This window comes from Amphiura filiformis, chromosome 11 (genome assembly GCF_039555335.1).
Source record: "Amphiura filiformis chromosome 11, Afil_fr2py, whole genome shotgun sequence".
Lineage (NCBI taxonomy): Eukaryota > Metazoa > Echinodermata > Ophiuroidea > Amphilepidida > Amphiuridae > Amphiura > Amphiura filiformis.
This window is the reverse complement of record NC_092638.1, coordinates 21,707,226-21,720,111: the sequence shown is the minus strand read 5'-3', so window position 1 is coordinate 21,720,111 and position 12,886 is coordinate 21,707,226. Positions and strand designations below refer to the sequence as shown.

Genomic DNA, 12,886 nt, shown 5'->3' with positions numbered 1-12,886 from the left:
TGTCAACATTTTAAACTGTCGTTGTGGTATTTTTTCATAAAACGTTTTAAAATGATTTCATGACCATATAACCCATTAATATGTTATAATGTTATTAAAACGTTTTAACCAAAACCGAAATGCGCCTGTAACACGTTCATAACGTTTGAAAACATTTTGTGTTTTATGCTGGGATAGTGCTCATTCTACTTATATAATATTTCCCCAAAATGTCTTAATTTCAATTTTTTTCACTAAAAAGTGCACCTTTTAATTATCATGTTTATTGTACTGTCCTTCATATATGAAACCATAGATTATCTATGATAGAACAGTGCTGAATTTTATCACTGAGGCTGAATTCTGAAACGTCCATCTGTCGCTCCTCGATATAGCTCCTCATCATGGAGAACCAAACACCGCCACCACACGCGCTGCTGATGAAAATGAGAAACAGTAGCATCTCTTGTAAAATGTATCACAAATCGAGTCAGTGATAACTTGCAAAGTATTAACCTGTAATTATATGCAACATATATGTTATACTAGTACTATACCAAGTTACTAATATACATAATAATTTTAGATATTGAAATATTGAAACCAACTATTATTATAAAAATATGTAAAAATATGATATCCTAAACTATACCATTGAAACTGCAGGTAAGTAAAATGGTTAAGTGATATGAAGCTACAAAAAAGAAATGTGTGTTTATTGGCCAACTCTGCATGCATATCCAACCTTAAGCAAACTACCTAACTTTAAGATCAAAAGTTGACAAAATATTTATCTATCGAATTTCAAATGACAAGCTACGCTAGCCATATCATCTTTCCAAATCGCTATAACGATCGAATTTAATATGATCAATGCAATGTCTTTGTGTATTAACACAATTGCTTTACGAGCCAATTCGAAGTCAAAAATAAGATTATCTTTAAAAAGGGTATAAAGAATGGTCTAAGTTCCTGATGGGATTACAGCATCGATCTAAAAGCTGTTGTTGTAAACGCGAGAAAAACTAAGTGTCAGTTTTTGTCTGTCACTTTTTTGGATTCAATAATTCGATAACAGCAAAGTTGTATTAGCTAAAGAAATGTATACAGTTTATTTGTAAGCTTGTCTATCGATGGCCTTTTTTATCCCATTAAATTTAGCCTCTAAAAGCGGCTTATTTACAAATTCGGTATCATGTATTACTTCCATGTTGACACCACCCTTAACAACTCATTGATCCTCCTCCTTCGAACCACCATGTTAACCCTTTCCATGCAGGACTGATACTTAAGTTAAGTCAAGCTGTCCTTTGGTCCAGTTGCTGTGGGTCACAACTGGCCCGTCAGACATTAACATTTTAACTTGCCCGAAAATATTTTAACTTGCCCGAATATATTTTGGTATATGTGCTATAAGTACAAAAATATCTGTTTGTTTTTCGACACCAGAGAAGATGAAAGCTCAACTTTAATACAACTAACTTACAACTAGACAATCGGGCAAGTTGTACCAATCTTACAACTTGACAATATAACATAGGCTAGGCGTCATTGTCCAGCATGCAGTGTTTGTTGAAACTTATATTTTGTATACTGATAAATCATGAAAATGGTCAACCATAATAATAGGTGTTCGCTAAGTGTTTAAAGTTTTCATAAGAAGCGAGGTCGTAAGCATGTTAAGGGTCTTGTACAAACATATCAGTTAAAGCGCTTTTGATGAAACATGGTCCAAACCATGCAGACATCCTCAAAGTAAAACACTCGACCATTGAGAGATATTCTTTACAAAGGACTTTACATGTTTAAAGTTGTCGGACTTAAAAAAGAGAGGAGAGTAAAAACAGCTTCAGGGGTTTCTTGTAGAACTTGTAGCCGATCATCTCAACTGATGATCCCCGTGTTAAGTTAAGAGAGGGCGGAGTTAAGTGCGTGCTGAAACTGTATTTGATTGGTTAAAGATAGCTACTCCTCGCTGTGCATGTCACACACGGCACAATAGACACAAAGCTACACCGCTGCTGAGGCGTGACGTTGATTCGCCGTTCACCGCCTGTGACGTGTACGCCTGTGTTTATGTGTAGTATAGTAGTCGCCCCGTAGAAGTGTCATTCAGTGAATAAAAATCTCTCGCGAATATCTATGGCTTCACCGTCGCAGAGTATCTAATATCTACACACATGTCCAGTTGTAAGGCGTTCATATCTTCATCTCGCTTCGGCCAATGAGGACAGACTTAGGTTATTATACCAATTTCAAAGCTGTTACGTTGATATTGCAAGGGGATATATTACCGTCTCAAATCTCTGTGTCTTGCATCCGCTTTTAGAGCTTCGTGGTGTCAACATCATTATCTTCAGCTGGACTTGTAATATCTTCATCTGACTTAATTGTATTTAAGGCATCTTTTCTTTCAGTATGGGACATCATCAGTTTATAGGCAACTTTTTACGCTAAAGTGGCGACTAGCGAGGAAGCATATAATACGACTTTCTTCGTTGTGTCTTATTGATGAAATACTTTTTGGGCATCTTCTAAAATCTTAATATTTTTACTTGATCACTATAGGCTACGCAGGGAAGGCTGGCAACTGTTTTCTGCTGTGCAAATCTGAATGGATTTAACTCTTATGTTTTGTAATAACTTGACAATATTTAATGTTTTGAACTAAGGTCAGAAGTAACTTGGAAAATCCTCGATGATAACTTACACTCGCACATAACAAGTGCATCAAGTTTCTCCGGGTTCCTGTATCTAACGGCGGTCAGCTGTTCAACGGCGTCGCGCTACCTACGGCGGCGCTCTGCACGATAGATAGCTATCTTCAACACAGCAATTTCTGGGGTGAAAACTTGGCTGGCGAATGAGCTAAACTTAGCTTTTTTTTTTTTTCGTCGTAAGATTAAAATCGGTGCGTAACAACGGCACCGAAAATATTTCAATTCGTGATTCCGGTAAGGTGTGGGACCATTTCTCTTTTGAGAAATATGGTGCAGATGTGTGCTGGCTGCGAACGGCCGATTGTGGACCGATTTCTGTTAAATGTATTGGACAGACCGTGGCATGTGAAATGTGTACAATGCTGTGAATGCAAGGCTAGGTTGGCGGAAAGATGCTTTTCACGAGAGGGGAAACTGTTCTGCAAAACTGACTTCTTTAGGTAGGTTTACCGGATGTGAGTGTGCAAGACTCGTACGCAGTGATTTCACGTAACATTTTTGGTAAAAATAAGTTAATTCTGTGTAAAAAGTGTACATTTTACTAACCCCGTTTTGCAGTCAACGGTATCAATACATGCATGCATAATTGATTAAAAAAAGTAACCCAATTCTCAATCATCAATCGGATCGTTGACCTGAAAATCCCTTAATCCAATACTATCAAAAGTTATTGTCAAAAGTTTAAAATATCTTTAACACATAAAAACGTTTTGCATGTCAACCTGGTTGACCACTAAAAGCCGGTTCCAAGTAAATAGTATTTTATATAGTTTAGGCTGATCGATATCTCGAACCAAAGTGATCAATTCTGGTAGCACATTATAATGATAGAAATTCCTTTATAAAACCCAAATGCACACAAGGTTATACAGTGCAATTTAAATCTATTTATCTTTTATATACTTTTTTCATGATGTATGGGAGTTCTAAACCAGACTGCAAAAAGATTTTCTAAAGAGTTGAGGAATTTTTGTGTATTGAAAAAGTTTTTGTATCTAAAGTTTTGAGATGTCAAATTGAATGAGTCACAGAGAGAGTTTTGTTGTGTGGTTTTACAAAGACCGTGCTTGTCAGATTACCAGTCGAAACTTCGGCTTGTATTGGATACCACATTCATCTATCAACGTGGTGCAGGTAAAAGTTAACACTGATAAAGTATTGTTAACTTTGCAAGAATGGGAACGATAAAGCCACATTCTGCAACCATACATTCGCATGAATGTATTTATTTATATTTTAAGGATCGATATTGTATTTTATTGCATGCACAACTTGAAAACTATAAACTTTGTATAGGCTATACAAATTAGTCCACTATTAAATGAGGCAATATAATGCCTTTGTTGTTCTTTATGAATATATAAATCACGGTAATAAATAAGTCATAGCCTAATTATACTTGCATCTATTCAATAATGAGTAACATGATCAACGTGGAGCCTGTTTTAATGTATATAATTATGCACACCGAATGATGTCTTGTATAGCTGCATAAAACTATGTTTAGGCTATAGCCAGGCACATTAAAAAAAAGTTATCACGCTAAGATCATGCACACTTATTATTATTATAATTTATATTAATACATAGTAAATAAAACTGTAATAAAAAACATTGAAAAGATCGAACTAAACCTTCACATGTATTATCTTGTTTTAAAAAATCAAAGTCTGTTGTGGGTTACTTAATTATTGTTCAACGCGCGTGTGCAATTAAAAATTATGTCAATTAACATTAAACCTATACTACTACTTGTAATGTTAGTCTATAACAACTTTAATATACTACTTAATAGTACTTACATCTAAGTTAAATTCACAGTCATACATTTTTGTATACCCTATATTACATATTAATTTGATCAAACATGTGTACTATATGAGTGCACTTTTATAAGATCATGCATGACATTATTACTTAACCCTTCAGACCAACTAAACTTCTATCTTTTACAAAATCAAAGTCATGTACAATATAATATTTCATAGTTAATCGAACATATAGGGTGTCGCCGTCCGGCCGGCCGAACCACCAGAGTGATGGCCTAGTTCATACCCCAAGCGTCGCTACAGGAAAATATCCATTGCTACCCCGCGACCAACAGCTTCCGTGCCCCTATCACTCCAGGCAATCATCTTTCCCCTAACATATCCTAATGATATTTACCAATTATAAAATATGGAATCCCACTGGATGCTTAACTTATAACTTGCCATGCTTATAGACAAAAATATGTAATTCTCACTTTCTTAAAGGCTGTCGGTTTATAGGAACTATCTTCTTGCGTGTGTTTGAAGACGTTTAGGCCTGGAGGGCAATTGCCTATCTATATGGCTGCATGTATGCCCACTTGAATTTCCTTATAAGCTTGCTGACAACTTAAAGACGTGTACACAAATCAAGTTCATTTCATATCAAATATTAAATACCTGTATTGTCAAGTATTTTGTGATAAATTGTTAATTTGATAAGATTAGCAATAATTCAATAAAAAATGAACAAATTCTTGCATTAACATAACAAGATATTTCAAATCCAATATCAATCACTATCATTATGTCAACCAATATTAAATCATATTAAAATTGGGCTATACACGCACTCACAAACACAGATCCTGCCTCTCAAGAGACAATTTAACAGATTAGCAGATATTAGATTAACAAGTTGTTGGGAAAACGCCTTAGCAGTATAAGTTGGTATAAAATCATCCCTGGTAAAAATATGCATGGACTAAATGTGCAGGTGCACACATCGTGCATATTTCAAAGAGGGTCAACATTATTTTAATAGTATGATAGTACATATATTTGTGTGTTTATTTGTATATACGAGGCATACATCATGTTTCTTTACAGTATAGCGTGTGTTACCACAATACACAACAATTTCACCATTCGTCACCTTATGTATATAAAACACAATACAATCTAACATTGATTTATTTATTGTGAGTGCATAGCAATTTAACACGATGCTCCAATAATTGTCGTGAATAAAACCAGTCCTATATAGATATTTATATAAATGTATATGAATAGTATAGTTTCAGCCTGCATGCACATATCACCCTGAAAAGTGCATAAACATCATCAATCTTTTGGTCGTGCTAAATCAAAATCTATGCAATATAAAATATAAAATACATGCAATATAAACACACTGCACTTTATCATTAGCCTATTTTCGACCATGGCCTAACACAGAAAATAACTTGACAGTAGAGAAATGATACACGACAAATACAAAGTTATTTTGCTTTGATGTTTATAAACAATTTAGGAACAGGAGATATCAATTATATCTTAGCCTCTTTATAATAGGCCTACTAATAGTGGTATTAAATGGTATATAATTATGTTTGTTTGTATAAATTGTTTTCTCCAATGTTGAAAGTAAAACTCGTTTGTTAACAGCAATAAATTTAACATCTTTTTAGGCCTAATAAAATCATAAAATACATGCACATAATAAAATAACCACGACACATTTAACCACAACAGTAGAATATATTATCACCATTATTAAAGATTATTGTGTTTATAATTTATTGATAAATGATTATTAAAATATCGCGAACACCGGCTGCATGCGGCGAAAAAGGGTGACGAAGCGACATGACTATAAAAGCCGAGTGCTTTGACAGTAAATGAGCATTCTGAATCTAAATCACACAGTGGCTATGGCAAACGAGAAGCCAATGGGTTTGATTACCATTGAATCAAAACATCGGAATCTTCTTGATCCATCATCTCCCAGCTTTGGTGTCATATTTCATCAAGAGATGAACTAATCATATTTTTGTCATGATCGTATATTTTGGACAATCACATATCATTTACATTGCTGTATCATATTTTTGTGATGGTGTGAAAAGGGGTTGATTTAATAATCATACCCGCGTGTATATCAAGCGTTGATTACAGAATCGTTATTAAAATCACAAGTTATTTGCTTTTGATCATGGTGATATTTATTTGCATAAATGCATGAGGGGGTAATTTCATATCGATTTATACGCAAAGCGCGAGAGTGTGGTTTATATTTATTTTTGCTGAAAATTTACTCATACGTGAGGGTGTTGCTATTTATTTATTATGAAATAAAGATCTTAGTTGATATAAAATATATTTGTAATCTTAAAATTTAAATTAAAACTATAATTTGCGCTATATAAATTGCACGATCATTGCACGGTTAAAAAAAGTGTATTTATTTTTATAGGGATTATGTACTTTTTTGTCAATAGAATTTGATAAATTTGTGGTGTGAATATGATATAGATTTTACAACTTTGCATCTTAAATGAATTCACCATTCATAGGTCTATAACCAATGCCTGGATATTTGAATTGTATGCAATATCTGCAGTGGCGTACCGTGGCCGCCCCAACCCCGGGGGGCTGAAGAAGAAACAATTCTGCCGCCCCTTCCTTAACAGCCCGAAAAGGTTGACCCAATTTTTTTCAGGGTCGTTTGAAACAGTGAAGAGCAAAAAAAAAAAAAAAAAAAGAAAAGAAAAAAAAAAGGATTTTAGGCGCTAGCGTCCCAAAAGCAACCTTTTTCAAATTTTTTATGCTTTTTCAATTTTGGCGCCCTTTTTCTTTGCTAATTCGTTTTTGCCGCCCCTACTTTGACCACGGGGGCTGGCGCCCCAAAGCCCCCCAAAAAATACTCGCATGATCTGCAGTAATTTATAGTCAACGGTTCTTTTGGATTTTATTTAAATGAAATTTTGCTCAAAAATAATATTGCATAAATTTGTTTTGTAATGCACCTGTCCCGCCGCGCAAAAATTGATTGATGTCTATCAAAATATGTAAATACGACTGGTTTATAAGTCTACGTCATTTAGACTTAACTTACTTTATTAGGCGTTATTTATATATTTATTGTTGTTTTACACGACTCAAATCAGAATATGTTTTTAAATACAGTGCTTTATTAAATAGGCTTACATCATACATAGTAAAAGATCCAAGTATATTTCTTTCTTTGTATTTCAAATGTATACGTATTTTAAATTAAATTTCAAAAGTATTTCAAATTTAAAAGTATTTCAAATTAAATTTGAAAAGTATTTAAAAATTGAAAAATTTATTTAAAATAAGAATACAATTTGACTTATGACGGTTGATAAAACGAGAGACCGCAAATGATTTAGACTAGTATTTTATTTCTACAGACACGTGCATATGTAAATTGAATTTACAAATGCATATTATGTGAGGGTCATTAGCATATTAATTGATTTTTTTTAAAATGTTTCAGGTTATATAATTTAAGTGATTTGAACTTACCACACGAAGTCCACTGGATGCTATTTTGTGTCTATACAAAAATAAAAGCAACTTGTAAAACATACACATATTATTAACACACAATCACAATCTTGATTTATACGTAAAATTATGAATGAAAATCTGAGATAATAATATTGTTGATGTCCATAAAAGACTGCATGTCATGATTTGTTTCGTGTGTAAAATATCAAACTATATAAGTGACTTATGAAATTTGTAAAAAGATCAGTCGGGTCAAAAATCGCCCCCGTGCAGTGTGTACACGGTGTACGGCATTCTTTTATAGCAAGCAACCTGACATGTCTGGTTTTCTATATAGGCCTACCTACCGATATGGTGACCCAAATTGGGAACAAAATATTTTTCTATGTTCACCTATATAAGAAAGTTCATGACCAATAAGCTCGGTGTGTTGTGTGAAATACTCTCTATAGATGTAAGCAACCGTGTTAAATGGATGAAGTCAAGAATTTGAACGTAGAATAATGATTATTATTCAGTTTATTCTTTACACCAAGTTGCAAAATAAATAAACACTTCTTGTTGTTCTCTGGTCTTTTAAAACACCTCTATTTACTGTATACACGTGGGAGCTTAAAGAGTTGCACAGCAGGGTAAAGCTAAGAAGCTTTTTTTTTTTTTTTTTGGTCTTTTAAAGCTTATTAAAGTGCAGTTTATATTTTCTGAATTTCTGATTTTATACGCCTGATCCACTAATTTCATCAAGCACCAGCGATTTCAAGTACAAGCAGTGCGAACTATAGGGAACTAAAATTAAGCAGGCTAAGGTCACCATTTTTTTCAGGAATCTTATTATTTTGAAGGGGGGGGGGGGGCACGAAATTAACTAAAAAGAAATAACGATGAAATCAGTGAAGGGGACCTTTTACCTGGAGTTAGGGTAGGGGCGTGGAACTTTTGAGCTGAAAATAATTTGCCCTCTCTCCTTGCAAATTTTGAATTGTCCCCTTCCAAAGATGTAGTGTGGGTGTCTACCATGCACTTATAACAATACAGATTTTGAAATCGCCGCTGACTCCAAATTCACAACAACATCTGAAAAATATTTTGCAAAATAAATTATCGAATCATCAGTATGAAAATTAACATGCCTAAAGTTCTCATTATCTTCTAGGGTCTATGCCTTATCCATATCATCATTAATCTGATTACAGTATAGGTCTATGTAAATTTGTTGGTTTATAATAACTTTATTTTCTCGCGACATCATGCACAAGACAAGTCGCCTGACGACCAAAACCAATAACGCACGCGACAGAAACAATTAAAACATAGAATTAAATTGATAAACTTGGGCACAATTGATTGTTTTTGGTCAAAACAGCTGATTGAAGAACTTTGGCATACACTGCTTATGCCACCTCGTACGTATCATCGATATAACAAACAAAATAATACACGATTCTTAGTTTACCTATAGGTAATTAACACACGATGATCTATTTGATTTGGAAATGATATGTGTGAGACTGGGTTTCTTAAAAAGTTGCTTTTAGGGAATTTCCCGAAAGCACGTGGCGACTTGAAGTAAACAATCAGGTCTCCAGGATCCGAAAACCAAACAAGTTTAAAGCAGCAACAATGATAGAAGACTCAAATGAAAAACAACGTAATTAATAATAGATGAAGGATTATTGTTATCAAGATTCAAGATGAAATCGCAAGGTGCTCGTAACTTTGTTTGATTTTAGATTTCATTCATAGGATAACAAATCTGTACATCATTGTTTTACGATTTTGAAAGAAAGTCGCCAACAAGGCCATGTGCAAACAATCTTATAATTATTTATGTCTATGAATCTTAACCAGGTTAGTGATGGGCAATTTGATACTCTAGCTGTTTACCCACTACGCACCGTACCGGTCTCCTCTGATTTTGCCCATAGATCATGCATCCAACAAAAATTATATCATACATACAGGTATGCAACAAAGGAGGTATTTATACCAAAAACAAATAATTCTACTTCAATATAATTGATCGTGTTTGTTGCACATTAATTTTTTTAGTTTTTAAAAACAATACTGTTTTTCAATAACAATAATCATAATATTAAACTCTCTTTTACTTATAGGAGGTACGGAACAAAGTGTGCGGGTTGTTCATCGGGAATAATGCCCAGCGACCTGGTTAGAAGAGCCAGGAACAAAGTGTTTCATCTCAACTGTTTCACGTGTATGATCTGCAGAAAACAACTCTCAACAGGCGAAGAACTCTATGTGGTCGACGAAAACCAATTCATCTGCAAAGACGACTACTTGAACAAACCACATTGTGAGTATAAAATAAGATACATTAAAAAAAAAAGTTCCAAAGTGGTTCTTCAGGCCTCTCGTCATAACCCTTAGTGGTTCTTAAAATTCTATGGAACCATGTAAATCGATTTCTGTGCAGTGCATTTTGAATATAGCCTAATTGAGCAACCTTTTAGTGGTTTCTGGACAGTATGCACTCTCATGAACCTTTTTTTGGTTCTCTATATAAAGCCTTCAGAACCTGTATGGTTCTCCAAAGGGTTCTTAAATATGCAGAAATCCCTTCGAAGGTTCAGGTATGAGGGAGGCACTTAATATCCATTCGCAATTTTGTTTTAAGAAGAGTGTAAAGATGGTGTGATGATTTGTGCATGGGTTCGATTCCTGGCAAAACTTAACAAATTTACGTCAACGTCCAACCTTTCAGATTCATATCAGAAGACATAATGTAACACTAACATTATGAAAAAAAAACCCATGATATGAACATTGGTGCTTCGTCATGTAAACAAAGAAACTTTCGCACACTCAAAAAAACAATACATTGCCTAACATCACAACCACCATGAGGTCTTCCGTTCGTCCCCGAAACCAACCCAGAGAACGTGATATCTCCTCAAAATTGATGCAGAAATAATGCTCACATGATGAGGTGAAACGTTTCTTGAATATGGTTGTTTTATGTTCTACTGGGTGCTACTGTAACGTGTCTAAATGTGGAGTAGGGTTTGAGTGTTTTCCTTAGGGCGACGGGCTGTGTACACAGGTGGAATTCATACATGCAAGGTTAGTAGGGGGTGGTGTTAGGAAAAGGGCAGCTTAAGTTTTTTTCATGTCTTTTAAAACCATAATAGTCCTGTTATAGAACTATAAAATATCGTCGACCAAACACGAGCTACTATTTTTGAGCAACATTTAGCTAACCATGCTCATGATGTTGGTGTTGTCATTAATTGGTTATAGCTCATTATGTTAACTTGATGAATTGGGTTATATCATGTATATGGTCTGGTGATGTTGGTGGAAGGGAGACAAATAAAGGAGGCAAACACATGTGGGAACCACAAGAAACAGTTAATATCCCTTGAGCTATACTGATATAGACGCTATACGTGCCTTTTAAAATCGAATATCGCCCAACACTATTTCATAAAATTTGCCCAAAATGAGCCACGAATTCACAGTGATATTCGGAAGTATTGGAGTAGCTATATCCCCAACATGCTCATCTATCAGTGCACATTTCTTTAACCCCGATACATTTGCACATTCATTGAAAGACCTTAGAAAATTTGGGTACAAAAACTCATAATCTGCAACTTGAGGTCAAATTTTGCATTATGATTGTTTAATTGAGGTTATTGGACTATGCCATTGGGTTGAGGCCATTGTGGCCCATAGTGTACCTAGGTGCGAATCCTGTCATACAGAAATCTTGACATATACCTTTTGTGTGCTGAAAATATACTTCAACAAAATTATATAAAAATGTACTAACATAAGCATGCATTCCTTTTTAAAGACGATGCTTGTACGTCACCTTAAAATATGCCAACTGCAACAAAAATATGTAATCAAATTATGTATAGAGTTTGTATACATGTCAGGACGCAGGCCCCTACCATGTATACATGTACCATGCATGGATACCAAGCCGCAGGGAATGTTGCGAACTTCCGACCCTAATAAACTGAATTTGATTATCCTTAATATCCCCAATATCACGATTAAGTTCAAATTTGTACTTGTTGGTCACAATTAATTTCCTTAAATGATGTTTGTAATGATGATGGTTGTTAACGTAATGTAAATGAACGAGGGACATTGTCACGAAATGAAAGTATAAATGAGTGCTATATCATGTATATTTGTCGAAAAATTAGGTGATACTGGGTAGGGTGCCTGCAAGCCCGGGGGTGCAGAACTTTTTGTTGAAATTGTTTCATGGCACAATTAAACTTAGAAAGTTGATTGCTTTTCTTCTTATTGTGATTATGATCTTTGTGCAATCACTAGAAATTGTGTTTTTGTTTGACCGAAATTGAACCATTTTGAAACTTGCAATTATATAAATGATAATGATGTCCAATCTGTGACCCACGTGGCCATGTGCGCGTGCGCGATGCGCTCTGGTGATAAAATTAATTAAAGATTTGAATAGTTTACACTTAAAAAGTGCAAGCAGGGATTAATTGGTGCAAGAGTATATCGGAATCATTGTTATAACTTCAACCATACCGTGTTTGGCTATAATGATAATTACTATCATCACAATACCGAATGTCGTTAAAATGACAACTCACAATGCCGACACGATGATCATGATGTGATGATGATGATGATCATTCATAATGGGACTGGATTTCAATTGCCATACCACAGAATGCGTAATTCAGGTAGCGCGTTCAATGATCATTTATGATATCCATATGTGTGATATTGTTATGCCACATGTCACTGCGAGGATGAACTTGAATCTATCAACGTCCATCCGTATAGTACTTTCAGGACAACCATAGTTGCGACCGTGAATCTTGTGGCGATCTTTCTCAGGTCGGGTGTCACTGGGTTTAGGTTTTCACGAGATATTTTGACATATTGGATGAT

General features: G+C 34.6%; 1 protein-coding gene across 1 annotated transcript in view; it reads left to right on the top strand.

Annotated features, from left to right (window-relative positions):
• The first annotated feature begins 2,026 nt into the window (after positions 1-2,026).
• The window catches only part of LOC140164549 (LIM/homeobox protein Lhx5-like), a 52,840-nt gene continuing 41,980 nt past the window's right edge, over positions 2,027-12,886 (top strand). Inside the window, exons 1-2 of the mRNA XM_072187854.1 lie at positions 2,027-3,139; positions 10,099-10,298. Coding sequence (XP_072043955.1) covers positions 2,967-3,139; positions 10,099-10,298 — 373 coding nt within the window. The 5' untranslated portion in view covers positions 2,027-2,966. The remainder of the gene's footprint in view (positions 3,140-10,098; positions 10,299-12,886) is intronic.